At 42.7% G+C, this 15,789-nt stretch overlaps 1 protein-coding gene and 1 long non-coding RNA gene across 2 annotated transcripts in view; both read right to left on the bottom strand.

The window, feature by feature from the left end:
- Window positions 1–98: 98 nt before the first annotated feature.
- The window catches only part of LOC5571936 (serine/threonine-protein kinase RIO3), a 41,417-nt gene continuing 25,726 nt past the window's right edge, over window positions 99–15,789 (bottom strand). Inside the window, exons 2-3 of the mRNA XM_001659996.2 lie at window positions 714–1,932; window positions 99–580 (exon numbers count right to left, since the gene is read on the bottom strand). Coding sequence (XP_001660046.2) covers window positions 224–580; window positions 714–1,932 — 1,576 coding nt within the window. The 3' untranslated portion in view covers window positions 99–223. The remainder of the gene's footprint in view (window positions 581–713; window positions 1,933–15,789) is intronic.
- Window positions 12,369–13,656, bottom strand: LOC110676518. Its single transcript, XR_002500473.1, has 3 exons — window positions 13,511–13,656; window positions 12,501–13,452; window positions 12,369–12,442 (listed from the first exon to the last, which is right to left on the bottom strand). It is a non-coding gene; the product is annotated as an uncharacterized LOC110676518 (long non-coding RNA).

Below are 15,789 nucleotides of genomic sequence, written 5' to 3'. Positions count from 1 at the left end.
AAAAATGTACTTGTACTTACCATCATCTCAACATGCTCTAACAGCTTAATTTATGATACATCAAATGGAGTTTCTTTTCATTGAATACGCCAACTATATTCGATTAATTCTGCTTTCTTGCTTGAGAAGTCGACGTTCAGAAACGTTCCCATAGCCGTTATAATAAATAGATTAAGTCCGATATATTACCTGCATCCACTCTCGAGTTCAACGCTCTACAGCACTACGCTGCTATCCTTTCCTCCGCCATACCGTCCTCCAATTTGCTGACCCCAATCGTTGAACCTGTGACTTGTGGCTGACAGTGAGGCAGTGAAACGTCCCCAACCGTCGTCGGACTTTTCCGCTTGGAACTGCTCTTGTGGTTGACCACTTTCCACGCGAAATCGAACGGATACTCAACCGGTTTGAAGTGTTCCGGGGTGTCGTCATCGATTCCGCTCACCTTGTGAGCCGGTTGGCCCTTCATGTGGATACGCTCCAGAATCGTGGCATTGTGAGTCAACGGGTCCATACCAGTGATGTGGAAGAAGAGCTCCTCTTTACTTTTGACACCGCTGACGCCCCGTTTGGTGAAGAACTGTAAGAGAGCAGATGTTATGAGAAGTTTCGTGAATCTGTATTTATTCGATGAGAATCCTGTAAGAATTCTGAATGAGAATATTGAGAGGAATTTGATGAGGATAGTGAATTTCGAGAAGTATGATACTCACCGTGCTGATATTGTCGCAATCCCGCATCAAAAACTCCAAAGCCCCCGGATGGCCCGGTTCCACCGATTGCGCCACATCGATGATCCAACACTGTTCGTCGTACCACAGAACGTTGTACTCGGACATATCGGCATGCACCAGCCGGGCTTCGTTGTACAGTTTGTACATTATCTCGACCATTTCCTCGTAGGCGCAAATCAGCTGGGCATCGCTCAGAATGGCTTCCTTCAGCTTCGGCGCCGGAACCATATTGTCCCCGATGAAGGACATCACCAGGACGTTCTTCTTCAGGGCGACAATCTCCGGACATCGGATGCCGTACTTTTTCATCCTATTCAGATTGTGAAGCTCCTTTTCGGCCCACATGTTGATTACCACTTTGGCATTCTGCTTCGAGAACCTCCCGGCGAAGCGGAAGTCATCTTTGATATAACGATCCCGTTGCTTGAACTCATTCAACGTGGTGCTGAAGATTTTGATGGCCACTTCTTTGGGGTGGCAAGCGCCTTCTTCCAAGTTCGGATTCTGAGGATCCGTTTCGGCATGCAGAATAACGGCCTCCTTTCCTGTCGAGATGATACCATCGATCGACTCTAGCAGCTGATTGTTAATCCATTTGTAGAGAATCATTCGTGTCGGCTCATCCAAACCCATTTCCGCAGTGGCGATATTCTCTTTCCGGTCCTGGGCTTTGTGCTGCTTCTTGGTAGCTTTCTTCGAATGGGTCTTCAGCTGATTGAACACCTTGTTGGATAGTTTCATGTCGAACCCAGCGCCATCTCCGGTGGAAAATTCCGGAGGAAACGACATCACCTTGCAGGCGTTTTTCCTCCCCGAAATGTCCTGATTGTGCTTGGTGACCATCTCCCCGTCCTCGTTCACCTTGTATCCTACCTTCGGGATGGATTTCTGCTCTTTCTCGTTCGTCTCAAATCGATCCCAGTCCGCCTTCGGATCAACCGGAATATCCTGCACCTCGTCGTACACCAACTCTTCCGGTACCATTCGGTAGTTCTTGAACGAAATCTTCACGCAGGAATTCCGGTTTCGATGGTCTTCCACTCGCTTCAGCTCGTCATCGTATTCACTGTCGAACTGAGCCTGAAGCAGCTTTGCAATCGCCGCATCCGAGTCCAGCTGCTTCTGATCTGCCTCTTCGATAGCTCGGAGAATGTCCTCCGGAATGGTTTCCTCTACAGGTCCACCTGCTGCTCCGCCACTAGAAATAAATAATAATAATTGTTCGTCAATTTCAACTTCAAAACTACACACTTAAATTATTTTACGGATTCCTGTAAAAATCTAAACAGCTGAACAGTTCGGTGAAATAAATTAACGGAGTACACCCGATTCTGTTTTTGCACGGGGGATGCGTACCGTGCAAAAAAAGTTTTCAGTTCAAAATTTCAAAAACCGTGCAAAAAAAGTAACACCAATTCTCGACGTTTCATGCAAAAATAAGGTTTTGGTGAAAAATTTTGTATGGAAACTTTTTTTGCACGGCCGTGTAAAAAAAATCCGTGCAAAAACAGAATCGGGTGTACGGTAAATTTTTACAGTATTCGGTGAAATATCACCGGAATCCGTAAAATTTCGACGGAATTACGGTGTTTTATTTCACCGAACTGTTCAGCTGTTGAGATTACGGTGAAATTCACCGTAAGAGCTTAGTGTGTAATTTTATGAAAATTTTGGAGAATATCAAATATGCTAAAACTAAAACCTATTTTAGTTAATGGTAGGTTTCTCCCATTTAATTATTTTATTTTTTTTTTCAAATGAAAAATTGTAATTGTAATTGTAATTGCTCAATCCACACCCTGGCAGACAATTATCCGCCAATCTAGACACGGGCTGGGTGAGGACCTACCAAGCCTCCCCCGTTAACATGTCCTATACCGTTTAGCACACCGGGTTCTTCCACAAGCAGGCGCCGGAATTAAAGCGGTCCCACAAGTTTCAGATACATTAAATAGATATAGTCCCTCTGCCACTAAACCGAATAGCGCCCTCCACCTCATCACCAGCACTGCCCATCCCGCACACCAAACAAAATGTCGGAAGTGGCGTGCCGTGTAGCACATCAGATGTTCTACAGAGCACACCACCTCCGACACCATGCTCAACGTACAGCAAAGACAGCGCTAATAAAAGCGGAATGCGCCATTCGATTCAGTACCAGAGGGACTATAAATGTAACGAAGAGGAAATGAAAAGATAGTAGAAATGGTTTGGCTGTTGGATTGCTGGAACGAGAAGAAAGAAACAAAGTTATTACGTTAAAACGTGATTTTTATAGTTGAATAAATGTATCGATAGTTTCTCATCTGTTTCTTTTCCGTATCGTAGTTCCGTCGATTCTATCCACCTCGAGTTTTGTCGACTCCGCTCGGGCAATGAGGACCGTGATGAAATGAAAAATATAAAAATATAAAAACATGAGCATTAGTGTTTATCTATTATTTAATGTGGTTCTCATTTGCTTTCAAATACCTAAGTAACATGTGAACTCTGCCTCTATTAGAAAATTCTAATAAATCATAATTTATTCTCCTCCACTTTCCCTAACACAAAGTATTCCTATTTAATAAGACATGTGCAAAAGCACAAATAAAAGTGTGAGACCGCATCGAATCATGTTGATGCCCTCAGAGCACTCATTCTTCGATTTGCGAAATATGAGTCCGCTGAAAACACCGACCCGACTCGACGCAATCGCGCACCTCTACCGGCACCTCCGCACATGTAAAAACTTCTGCGATAATCCTGTGGTGTGAAAGAAATGCGCAATATTATTTTGATTTCAATCCTAACTTCATGACCCGTAGGCTCTACGCGTATGATTGTTTATTATTTAGGCTACATATACCTGTTTATACCTGTACATCAGAAAAAAAAAACGAGAAACGACTACGAATATCTTGCAGCGTAAAGTTTAAGTGATCAAATATTCGTCCTCTCTTCGACTCTGCACTATAATAACCTCCTAATATAACGCCAAGCTAAAGATTCTTTCTTGCGTTACACAATCTGAACAAGAAACCATTTTCAAATACTTCCCATAATTTATGCGAAGCAAAACAGATTCCACTTTCTACGTAATGTAACCCAGCATAAACAGCTGCCCAACTCTCCAGACCAACGCCCTCCAAGATCCAAGGTGCTGCTGCCTTACGTTCAAAACTTCTTTCCTCAAAGTCTGTCTATCAATTCCGAACTCTATTGCATACTACAATACCAATCAGACCCTATTCCTGACAAGACACAGAGTCACAACCCCAATGTGATGGATTTACCCACAACCTTGTCACAACCCCTCTTACGTTTCGCTATCCTCGGAAGTCACCCATATTGATGCTTGGCAAAAAATATCAGTATTCAATCCACAAATCCCAGATTACACCACATTACGTTGGTCCGTTTGGCGTCGCCGGTGGATACCTGTTCTGACATTCTTTTCTTTCAAACCCCATTTCAAGCCTGTCCCCCCACTTTATCAATAAGAATGTTGACGAATCACGATAATCTGAAGATCGTGACCAGAACGGAGGTAGGATTTATCACTAGGGACCAACCACCACCAATTATTTTATTTTTTTTTCAAATGAAAAATATAGCTAAAAATCATTTTGACTTCTACGAAAATTATATTGTACAAAATACTTCAGATGACCCTTTTTTTTTGTTTTTATTTATGTGAATTTTAACACATCCGGCTAGTTCTTCACTCGTGTTTATATTCAGAGAGGGTGGTAAATGACTGGACAATGCGTACCATTGGTACTTCGCGTACCTGAAGGTATAAAATAGACCCCATTTGTGGTCCTTAGCCTCTTGTCCAGTAACTCCTATCCCTTTCCTCACCGTGGTGCCCCCTGGGGTACGAGTAACCGGAAGATCGGGTAACCAACCCCGTTGGGACCTTGGTCGTATGCTGACAGGGAAGGGGGCTCCTCTCTTCTGAGGGTGTAGCTTATCAGAGCGTCTGTTCTGCATGTTAGGAGCGGCTGATCATCGTCCTAGTGTCAGCGTGGGACTTTAAATAGTACTGTGCACGATGGTCCTCCGGCGAGACAGGGGGTTGGTGCAGGCCTTACAAGCCAACTGTAAAAATCATCGGTACAGGAAGCATACAATGTTAATTCGCACCGGAACAATCGGCATAGACTCAGGCATCGAAAACGGACTAACGATTGGAAACTCGGTTCATGAAACTGTAAGTCTCTCAATTTCTTGGGAAGCACCCGCATTCTTTCCGAATTTTTGAGGGTCCGCAAGTTCGACATCGTAGTGCTGCAGGATGTTTGCTGGAAAGGGTCGATAGTGCATACGTATAGGGATGGTTATAATATCTACCAGAGCTGCGGCAACAGACATGAGCTGGGCACAGCTTTTATCGTGATGGGCGAAATGCAGAGGCGCGTGATTGGGTGGTGGTCAATCGACAACAGAATGTGCAAGTTGAGGATCAAAGGCCGTTTCTTTAATATCAGCATAATCAACTTGCACAGCCCTCACCTAGCAAGTGATGATGACGATAAAGACGCTTTCTACGCGCAGCTGGAACGTGAATACGATAGCTGCCCAAACCATGATGTCAAAATCGTTATCGGAGATCTCAACGCTCAGGTTGGCCAGGAGGAGGAATTTAGACCGATTATAATGAACTTAGGCACTCACCAGCTTACGAACGAAAATGGCCTTATAAGCGGTTTCTTCACCATCGCTTAGGCCAGTGGTCACCAAACTGCGGCCCTCAGCAAGGTTTTGTGCGGCCCGCGGAGTGATTTTGAATATTGGAGTAGTGTGGCCCGCATCTTATAATTTCAGAAGTTGAAAAGTTATCTTCTGTAATATCTGGCAAACGTATCTCTGTAGAAATCCAATCGACAATTTTACAGACCCAAAGTTTTTTTCAAGTCTGATATCATCGTTTCTGTAAAACTCCAAAGTTTTCAGCCTTCTCGTAGCGTAGTTTTCAAAGTTCAAGTAAGAAAGTTGTTTTTCCAAATATGTATTTCCTATTTTAATTCCAAAATAACGCTGAATTTGTAGTTTTTATGTGGCTTATGTTTTTTTTTATTATATGGAATTTAATTGTAGACATTGTTCTAACGTTACAATTATTATATCAAAAAATGTTGATTATACTAGACGTTTATCAAATATATTTTCATTTTTGAAAAAATAATCCACCCGCCTTATCTCTTGAATCGGTATTGAATTGATGATGATCATGATGTTTCTCTTTTTGAAATCCTATATTTTTTTACGTTTATCTTTGCACGACGGATGAGCTCTTGAGAATCCAGGGACATCAGTGTTATTTGAAAAGATTATTGAAACCGATAGTAACACAAATAGGCAAGTATATTTCAGAAATCTCCTGTCGATCCCTAAAACAAGATGTGACACCATTCTTATTAGTTTTCTTCTTCTTGTAATGTCTTGTAAAGTGAGAGGTTTAAAAATTTCTGTTTTATATTCGATTGTAGTAAAACACGTCTTGTTTCGATGGGAGTCACAAAACTTCATTTCTCGTATATTTCACCTAATCCATACATAGCTGAAATTCCTCTAAATTCCTTTTTCTCTTTTCATGCTATCTCTCGTTTACTCTGAGCGAGTTCTCAAGCGTTGGTCACTACTACACTTCTCTTGTATGATCTTCGTGTTGCTAGAAAACTGCTACACATAATTGAACATTGAAAAGGAAAAGAAATAATCTGAGCACAGAAGGTGCTGCTGAAGTTACGTACAATAATCATTGCTGGCAACGCAGTCTGACGGAGCAATCAGAGGCTGGTTCATTTTGGCACGAAATTTAGATACGTGTTGTCATTTCAGGTCGACCCCGAATCTGTAATTTATATTGTATTTAGCTGAACAGAATAAAACGATCATTATTAGTATGAGTGTCACTGGAGCAGACGCCTTTACACTTTGGCGACGACTTATAAAACAAGTTCAAGCAGATTATTATCTACCCTTCGTTGAAATGGCCTGGTGTATGGTGAGTAATACCAAACCAGAAAGTTCTCAGAGAAGAGATTTGGGATGGTACGTACAATTCATCGAAAATTCTTTGGGATGTTATTATTTATTATTTATTTATTTATTCAAACTACAGTAGCACAAATAATCATCTATTGATTTTCAAAGTATATGCCTGTATTTTAATATAAGTAACCTCTAATACCAATGTAATATTAAACAGAATTCAAGTAAATTTTAGTTTTTCGTCTAAATGAAAAGAATCCTAATTCAGTTCTACAATCTCTTGGCAATTCATTCCAAATTTTTACAGCGCGATGACGAAAAGATTCTTTCAAATAATTGGTGGAACAATGAGGGACTGACAATAAAGATACACGTGATGATCGAGCATAAGTAAATAAGTTTTGTAAATAAGGTGGAGGATTATTCAATATTTTGTAAGTTTGAATGCACATTCTGAACTTTAGATGAGTTGTGAATTCACATCCAAGTATTGCCTTTCTAAAGTTTGATATATGATCGTATTTTTTCAGGTTGTATGCATATCTGGTGACCGCATTAAAAACTAGATTTAGTTTATTTAAATTTTTCTTAGATACAAGACCAAATAGAACATCACCATAGTCGAACAAGGGCACTAAAAGTGATCTCGCAAGATGAACTCTTATATGCAATGGAGTGCAATGTCTCAAAATAACTAGAGAGTGCAAAGCATTATAAACTTTTTTGCACAAGGAATTAACTTGTGCGTTCCAGTTTAAATTACAATCCATAAGAAGACCCAGGTTTTTTACCACATCTGTATAGTTAATCAAATTATCATTAACTCTAATCAGTGGAATATCTGTTAGAACTGTTCGCTTGGTGCGGAAAATTATAGTTTGCGTCTTTTTTGCATTTAGTTGTAATCCGTTTTGCTCACACCATATCAAGATGCGACGTATATCCATGTTAATGAGGTTTACAATGTCAGAAATATTTTTATGATTTCCTGAAATGTATAATTGACAATCGTCTGCATACAAATGAAATTTACAGTAGGATAGTACAGAAGGCAAATCGTTTATATACATTGAAAAAAGTATCGGTAAAAAAAAAGTATTACCGTGTATAAACCCAGAATTTTCAGACAATTTAATGAATGTGCCGTTTATAATTAGCCGGTTTTGTGAATGTACGACCCGGGGAAGATAGGAAAACTCATTCAGGGACGACTCTTGTTAAGATAACTGATAGGGTTTTTTTTTGTTTTTTACAAGGGGGAAATCTGCAAACAGATCCCCTGAGAAGATAACTCAGGGAATGCGGGGATGACGCACCAACGACGACCCGCTAAAACCAGCCTATGCACTGTGCATGAGCAATTCATTTAGAATTGCTCAAGTGGTGAACAGTGCATCGACATGACCCTTGGACTCAGACCCTCATCTCCCCGGAACCACCTTACGGTATTTCTTCGGGAAGGAACCAGTGCATATAGCACAACACGTGTAGCAGAAGTAGCCTAGGCAAACTGCTTCTCCTAGCCGACTTAAACAATGTTACAAGGGACCAGCCTCGGCAGGGCTAATCCTCTGCAGCCAACTCTTGGTCGGCGCGCCATAGACGCTGCAATTCTAACATAATGTGAGTGACAGCCGTAGTTACTGCATTCCAGCACTCGGCATCCGCACACATTCTCTCTATAATATTGTCGGGGGACGTGTCCCCTCCGCATGTAGTGAGCATGCGACCTCTCACAACAATGAAACGGGGGCAATCGAACACGACATGCTCCGCTGTTTCCTCTACACCAGCACAATTGGGGCACGCAGGAGATTCTGAGTGCCCGAACCTATGCAGGTACTGTCTATAGCAACCATGTCCTGACAGAAACTGCGTCAGGTGGAAGTTCACTTCCCCATGGCTTCTACCATACCAATCTGACACATTTGGTATTAGTCGATGGGTCCATCTACCCTTAGTGGAGTTATCCCATTCCTGCTACCAGCTTCTGAGCGTTTCCTCTTTACACGTGTCGCGGACTCCTCTGGTACCCCTTTGGTTGAAGCATTGAACATCTTCCTTGATGATGAGCCCGATGGGCGTCATCCCGGCTATGATGCACACGGCCTCTTTAGATACCGTCCGGTATGCACTTGCTACTCTTAAGCACATTATCCTGTACGTGCTTTCCAACCGCTTTAGGTTTCTGTTCGTTCTAAGCGCTTTTGACCAGATTGGTCCTCCATACCTTAGTATGGATAGCGCCACGCTTGCCAGCAGCTTGCGTTTGCTGGCAATTACAGCAGAGCTGTTAGACATCATCCTCGAAAGCGCCGCTATAGCCGTAGATGCCCTTTTACAGGCATATTCAACGTGGCTAGCGAAGCTCAGCTTGTCATCGATCATTACCCCAAGATCCCTAAGGGATCGCTTGGACTCTATGGTGCAATCACCTACCGAGATAAGCGCCCGTTGCTCGGACTTGCGGTTGTTGACCACCACCACCTCAGTCTTGTGACGGGCCAGTCCTAGTTTCCTAGACTTCATCCATTCCTCAACCAGGGAAATAGAGTGCGCTGCTGTCAACTCTACTTCCTCCATCGATTCACCATAGACCACTAGGGTGATATCGTCGGCGAAGCCAACAATCTTAACACCCGTCGGAAGGGGCAGCCTCAGTACGTCATCGTACATCGCATTCCATAACAGCGGGCCCAGGATTGAACCTTGAGGTACTCCCGCGGTAATTCGAACGCTTTTCTGCCCCTCCTCTGTGTCATACAGTAGAATCCTACCATCAAAATAGCTTTCTAGAAGCTTACACAACTGCACCGGTACCTTGAGGCGGTGAAGCGCGTGTGCTATTGCTTCCCAGCTTGCGCTGTTGAACGCATTCTTCACATCCAGAGTGACAACCGCGCAGTAACGGATGCCGCTCCTTTTATGCTCGATTGCCACCTCAGCTGTTTGAACGACCGACTGGATGGCGTCCAGAGTAGATTTACCTTTCCTGAATCCAAACTGGTTGTTGGACAGGCCGTCCGCACTCTCCGTATACGGTACTAGTCTGTTGAGAATCAACCTCTCCAATAGCTTGCCCGTCGTATCTAGTAGACAGATAGGTCTATACGCCGACGGGTCACCTGGTGGTTTCCCCGCCTTTGGTAGTAGCACCAATTTCTGTCGCTTCCATACATCCGGGAAGATTCCTTGATCAATGCAGCGTTGCATCGTGGTTCTGAACATGTCCGGATCCGTGTTCACTGCCGCTTTTAAGGCAACATTCGGGATACCATCGGGTCCCGGTGCCTTGTTTGACGCGAATGATTTCACGACTTCTGCCAGCTCTTCGTTCGTCACTCTCGCCACTTCTTCTCCTTCATCTGCCGCATACGGCGCTGGGGGCCATGGGCTTATGGGATGGTGCGGGAAGAGTACATCGATTATCGATCGCAGCAACTCGGGCGATTTCTCTTGGGGCGCTATGGCTCCTTTGGTCTTAGCCATTACCACTCTGTAGGCGTCACCCCATGGACTAGAATTGGCACTCTCGCATAGACTTTCAAAGCATGCCCGTTTTCGACTCTTGATTTCCTTTTTGAGAGCCAACTTTGCCTCTCTGAATGCTGCACCGCGTTCCTCTCTTTCTGCTTCTGTGCGTGCGCGTTGCATTCTTCGTCTAGCCCGAAGGCAGATTGCTCGAAGATTTGCAATTGATTCGCACCACCAATACACTGGCGGCCTGTTCTCTCTAGGAGGGGCTTTTCTCGGCATGGAAGCATCACACGCTCGTGATATCATAGCAACTAGCTCTTCACCGTTTAGGTCCAGAGTGATTCGTTCGCGCCTCAGAGCTTCAGTGAATACTTCGCCGTCGAAGCGCGCTGTTTTCCATCCTCGGGCTTGGGTCGAGTTACATCGCGCTGCCTTCTGCCCGCCTGGTATTATACTATAGCGAATCGATTGATGATCGCTATGAGTATAACCGTCATCAACGCGCCAGTTCATGGTACCTAAAAGGTTAGGACTACAAAACGTCACGTCGATGATCGATTCTGCACCATTTCTGCGGAAGGTACTCACTGTACCCACATTTGCCAGCTCTACATTTAATGCGGCCAGGGATTCCAACAATAGCTGGCCTCTTTGATTGGTGCAGCGGCTACCCCACTCCACTGCCCATGCATTAAAGTCGCCAGCTATCACTACTGGCTGCCGATTAGCTAGTTCGGCCATCATCCTGTCAACCATGTGGGAAAATTCCTCAATCGACCACCTTGGGGGCGCATAACAACTGCAATAGAACACGCCGTTGATTTTTGCTATCGCAAAACCGTCATTTGAGCTAGAGACTACTTCTTGGATTGGGTATCGTCCTGTCGTCCCTATAGCTGCTAGCTGTTGAGACCTATCCGCCACCCAGTTCCCGTTGTTGGCTGGTATGCGGTATGGGTCCGATAATAACACCACGTCAGTCTTGGTTTCCGAGACTGACTGCCAAAGCAGCTGCTGGGCTGCATCACAGTGGTTTAAATTTAACTGTGTTACTTCCGTTTTGGCTGCTTTGATACTCCACTTGTGCCCGGACATTTGGGTCCGCCCGTTAAGTGTCCGTTGTCTGCTCTGTCGACACATATTAGGCACTTAGCGTTTTGCTTACAATCGCTTGCCCTATGGCCTTCAGCGCCGCATTTTCTGCACATCTTACTTCTGTCGGGACCATTGCAATTCCACGACTTATGGCCCTTCCCGAAACACTTGAAGCAAACTTCAGGAGGCTGTTGTATGCTCAGCCGGCAAACCGACCAGCCTACCTTGAGTATGCCCAAGTTCTTCGCTTTGTTGGCCTCTGCGACCGGCAGCCTGATCGCCGCCACCTGGGTGCCCTGCGGGCCCTTTCTAAGGTGGATGGCCTTACTGGCTACGTCGATGTCACACTGCTCTTTGAGGGCAGCCGAGACCTCCGCTGCATCGGTGACCTCATCCAGATTTTTACACTGGAGAGTCGCTTCATCAGTAAGGGATCTTACATCAACCTCGTCACCAAGTACTTCTTGTGCCAGTTGCTTATAGACTGCACCCTTTTCCTTGGCGTCCTTCTTTAAGACTAGGATCATTTCACCAATCCTAGTTCGCCTTATGCTTCGCACGTCTGCGCCCAATGGCGATAGCTTCTCTGTGCTTCGCATCGCCTTCAGAACCTCGGCGTATTTTGCTTCCTCCGTTTTGATAACGAGGGCTTCGCCTAAATTCCTACGTTTCGCTGTTTTCGGTTTAGCGCTCTCCTTGGGCTCCGTTTTCGGTTTCCTCTGTTTTTTCTTATTTCCAACTCGTATCCACGGGTTGCTGTTGCCTTGCGCCCGTGGTTCCTGTGGATGCACTGCCTTGTTCCGGTTAACCCGTGGCTCCTTTTTCTTGGCTTTCTTGGCCTTAGGATTGGTGTTGGCCTCTCCTTTGTTGCCATGTCCTCTTGATCGCGGGGCTTGGCTCGTGCCAGCTTTTCCGCTTTGGAGGACGGCCGCGTAGGTCACTTTTCCCTTAGCAACCATACGTCTTTTCGCCACGTATTCATCCCCGGAAGCTTCCCTCTTCCGCATCGCGTATCGAATAATATCATCAGATATATTCGCGTTGCCTGTGAAGGAAAACACTTCGGTCTGACACGACCTAGTGTGTTGGGATGGGGATATTACTTTGCCGCGAATGATCACCTATTGACAGCAGTCATTTGTTGAGCAGCTTCAATGCTGTTAAAAGCGTTTATTAATATTTATAATCATTTCATTCAATCTTAAAATTACTTACATTCTAGTGTACAATGCACGAGTCTGCAAAGCATCCACCTTCCAACTGACTTCTTTCCTCTTTTCAAACAATTAAATTATCTACCCTCTCAAGTCAGTGTTGCCAGTTTCACAGCACCAATAATTCTCCACAACAGTCTCCCTCCCGTGAAACTGGTAACCGGTCTGAACAGTGATTGCTGTATTCACATGGAATGGCGATAATCTGGAAACAACACAATACTGGCGACCCACAGTCAGCACTGTCGAACTGCCGTTCATTGTTATTTCTCCGTCCGAATTGCTCATATAATATTCCGCCGGGATCATAAACTTCAAACACCGTTATCGCAAATAACCTTTGTTTTTTCGACACTGCGTTTGTTTCTCTGCTGATGTACCTTCCAAACTGTGATTGCCTAGCCCGGTGATTTCCTCTGATCTCAATATGTTTGTAGGTAGGTAAATTCCATACACTGATCCAATCGTTTTGATCATTCTCGCCCTTGTTTTGCGCTTTTACTGCCTTCCGCACAACATTCATAACACCAATCGTACGTTTTTGAACAATACAATTCGATGGTACTGTAGAAGCTGGATGACGATTGTTTGCTTCTGGTTGAGAAGTAGTGCAGGCAGATTTTTCTCTCAAACCTTCATCACTAAATTGCCTTTTTACTTCTTCCTTCCTAGGTGCAAACTCCAACTCAATTGCTTTAGAAGCTTTTCGGAATCTTTCCCGAATTTCGGCCAAACTCCGCTGATATTCCTCTTCTATTCTCCGCTCTTCATCTTCACAATGTTTTCGCCATTTCGCACTCTCCTCTTCCAACAATTCCAATCTACGTGCTATGGGCTCCATTGTTAACTAATCCGTAGGCGATTAGAATCATTGAAGAATGTTGGGATGGGGATATTACTTTGCCGCGAATGATCACCTATTGACAGCAGTCATTTGTTGAGCAGCTTCAATGCTGTTAAAAGCGTTTATTAATATTTATAATCATTTCATTCAATCTTAAAATTACTTACATTCTAGTGTACAATGCACGAGTCTGCAAAGCATCCACCTTCCAACTGACTTCTTTCCTCTTTTCAAACAATTAAATTATCTACCCTCTCAAGTCAGTGTTGCCAGTTTCACAGCACCAATAATTCTCCACAACATAGTGTCTTTTTGGCCTTCTACCTTGCCCAGTTGTTCCTTGGCTTTCTCGTAGTCCTGCTTTGCAGCTAGGACTGATTGTCGCAATTTCAGTAGACTTGTTTTCAAGTCTTTGCTGATATTTGTTTTGCTTTTAACTGATAACTGATAACTGATAGGGTGGTTGATCCAGTGGTAGTGTGTGTCCCAATAATAGTGGTAGTGCGGTTTCAAGCGTGTTATAGGCAATTTTTATTTTTATGTGTATTTTTCTAACATGGCCCTTGTCAAAATGAGATGAATGTGTAAAAAAAATCTTGGAAATTAGTAAAGAAACCGTAGAAAACAATTTAAAACCTTAACTTTTTTACTCCTTTGCACCAGTAATAGTGGGGCGTTCCTATAATAGTGAGTCTCAATGGGAAATCAATGTAAACCACTATTATAGGAACAGCTGTTAGTAAATACCACTATTACTGGAACATGTTCCATTTATGGTGGAAATGAGTTTTTGAAATATTCAATGATTTTATCTTTCTAAAATTATTTTTTACGTGAAATATAACAGAAAAGCTTTCGAATGACGTATTCAGATATGAAAAACGAGCTCCCGTTATTTTTTGGCGATTTTTCATCCCTTAACCCGTTACTATTGCCTCTATGACTGGTACAGACGCCCTACAAGACCCGGTGATTTGTGAAAAATCCAAACAAAGTGCGGAAACCATAGCAACGGTATGAAGTATGCAGTGAAATAAAATGATGAGCTATCACTCAGGGATGATTCTTGCAGAAATAATTAAATGTTATTGCAAGACCCTGATATCTTTGGATATCTTTGGATATCTTTGGATATCAGATTCATTACACAGTGAAAAATTGTTATGTGGAACCCTGCAACAGGGATGCAGCACGCAGGAAGAATCATTTGCGAATTCTAATGTATGGCCTGAAGGACACAGTTCTTTACAGCGGAATCCAGTAAACAACAGGTTTAAGTTTGCAAGGTTCTATGAACCAAGTTAAAGCGGAAAAAAAATGTGGGATGAAGTACGCAGATACGTAGATGCATTGCAGCATGTTTTAGTAGCACGATATGACTGTAAAAAGTTTCGTAGAATTTATAGTTGAGTTGTAACAGGTAACTTTAAAAATAACACATGGTAGTAGACGGTGGACAAGAAGCTAAAGAGCAATTATATCGAAAAGAAATCTTCCATGGAATACAATGAGGAAGGAAACCTGAAAATGTCCCACCCCCATTATCACGAATCAATTTAAAAGTGGTAAGTTTGACAATTCAACCGGAAATTCGTAAGCGGAAAATTCAATTGAGCTGAAAAAAAGGTGAGTAAATCCTACATCAGAAAAGTGATCGACGAATGGCTCAACAGTCTCATATGCTGAGCAGTCTCATAGCACATTGAAATAATTGAAGAAACATTTGGAAAAATTAAGAGTACTTGGAAACCAGAACATGATCAAATAGATCAAGAACCTGCTAAAACAGCTTTTAGTAAAGCAAAAATCATTTACAGCATTTTGGCAACTGTTTTCGAGAGCCCGTAACAAGGCATAATGTTCTGATTTCTTTTTTAAATTTATATTGAAAGATCATCTCTAAAATATTTGTTATGCGTCTCTAATTTCTTTAGGTTTGTTTATAGAACATTTATAGAACGGAAAACTACATTTTTTTAATTTTAAAATTTAGTTTGAAACCATGTTACTAACTTGTTTGGTTATAAAGCACAAAACAATTAGCGATGTGTTTTTGTTTAGTTTTGAACCTACTCTATTTATTTAATAACGCCCATTCAATTAAATAACAATTACGTCTATCTAAATAGGGTTACTAATTGTCATTTCCAGAATTATAAAAAACATTAGGAATGCATTTTAAATTGTTCTCTGATAATGTATATTAACATTTAATTTTTGTTGTTCCAGAAGAAATTGAAACTGCGACAGATCCATCAAGTCAAAGTTTAAGGCCTCATTAGGTTAAAGCGTATTTGTCCAAATAAGCAGGACCTTTTGCATAACAATATATTATAAATTATAGTACTGGATTATCAACGACTTGTTGCAATGAACTATTGTTCTTCGATGTATTTTATACTGTGATATCTTTCCGGATATCAACTGCTCGAGTCTACTGTTGAAT

This window comes from Aedes aegypti, chromosome 2 (assembly GCF_002204515.2).
Source record: "Aedes aegypti strain LVP_AGWG chromosome 2, AaegL5.0 Primary Assembly, whole genome shotgun sequence".
NCBI lineage: Eukaryota > Metazoa > Arthropoda > Insecta > Diptera > Culicidae > Aedes > Aedes aegypti.
The sequence above is the reverse complement of the archived record's forward strand: the minus strand, read 5'-3'. Positions and strand labels throughout refer to the sequence as shown.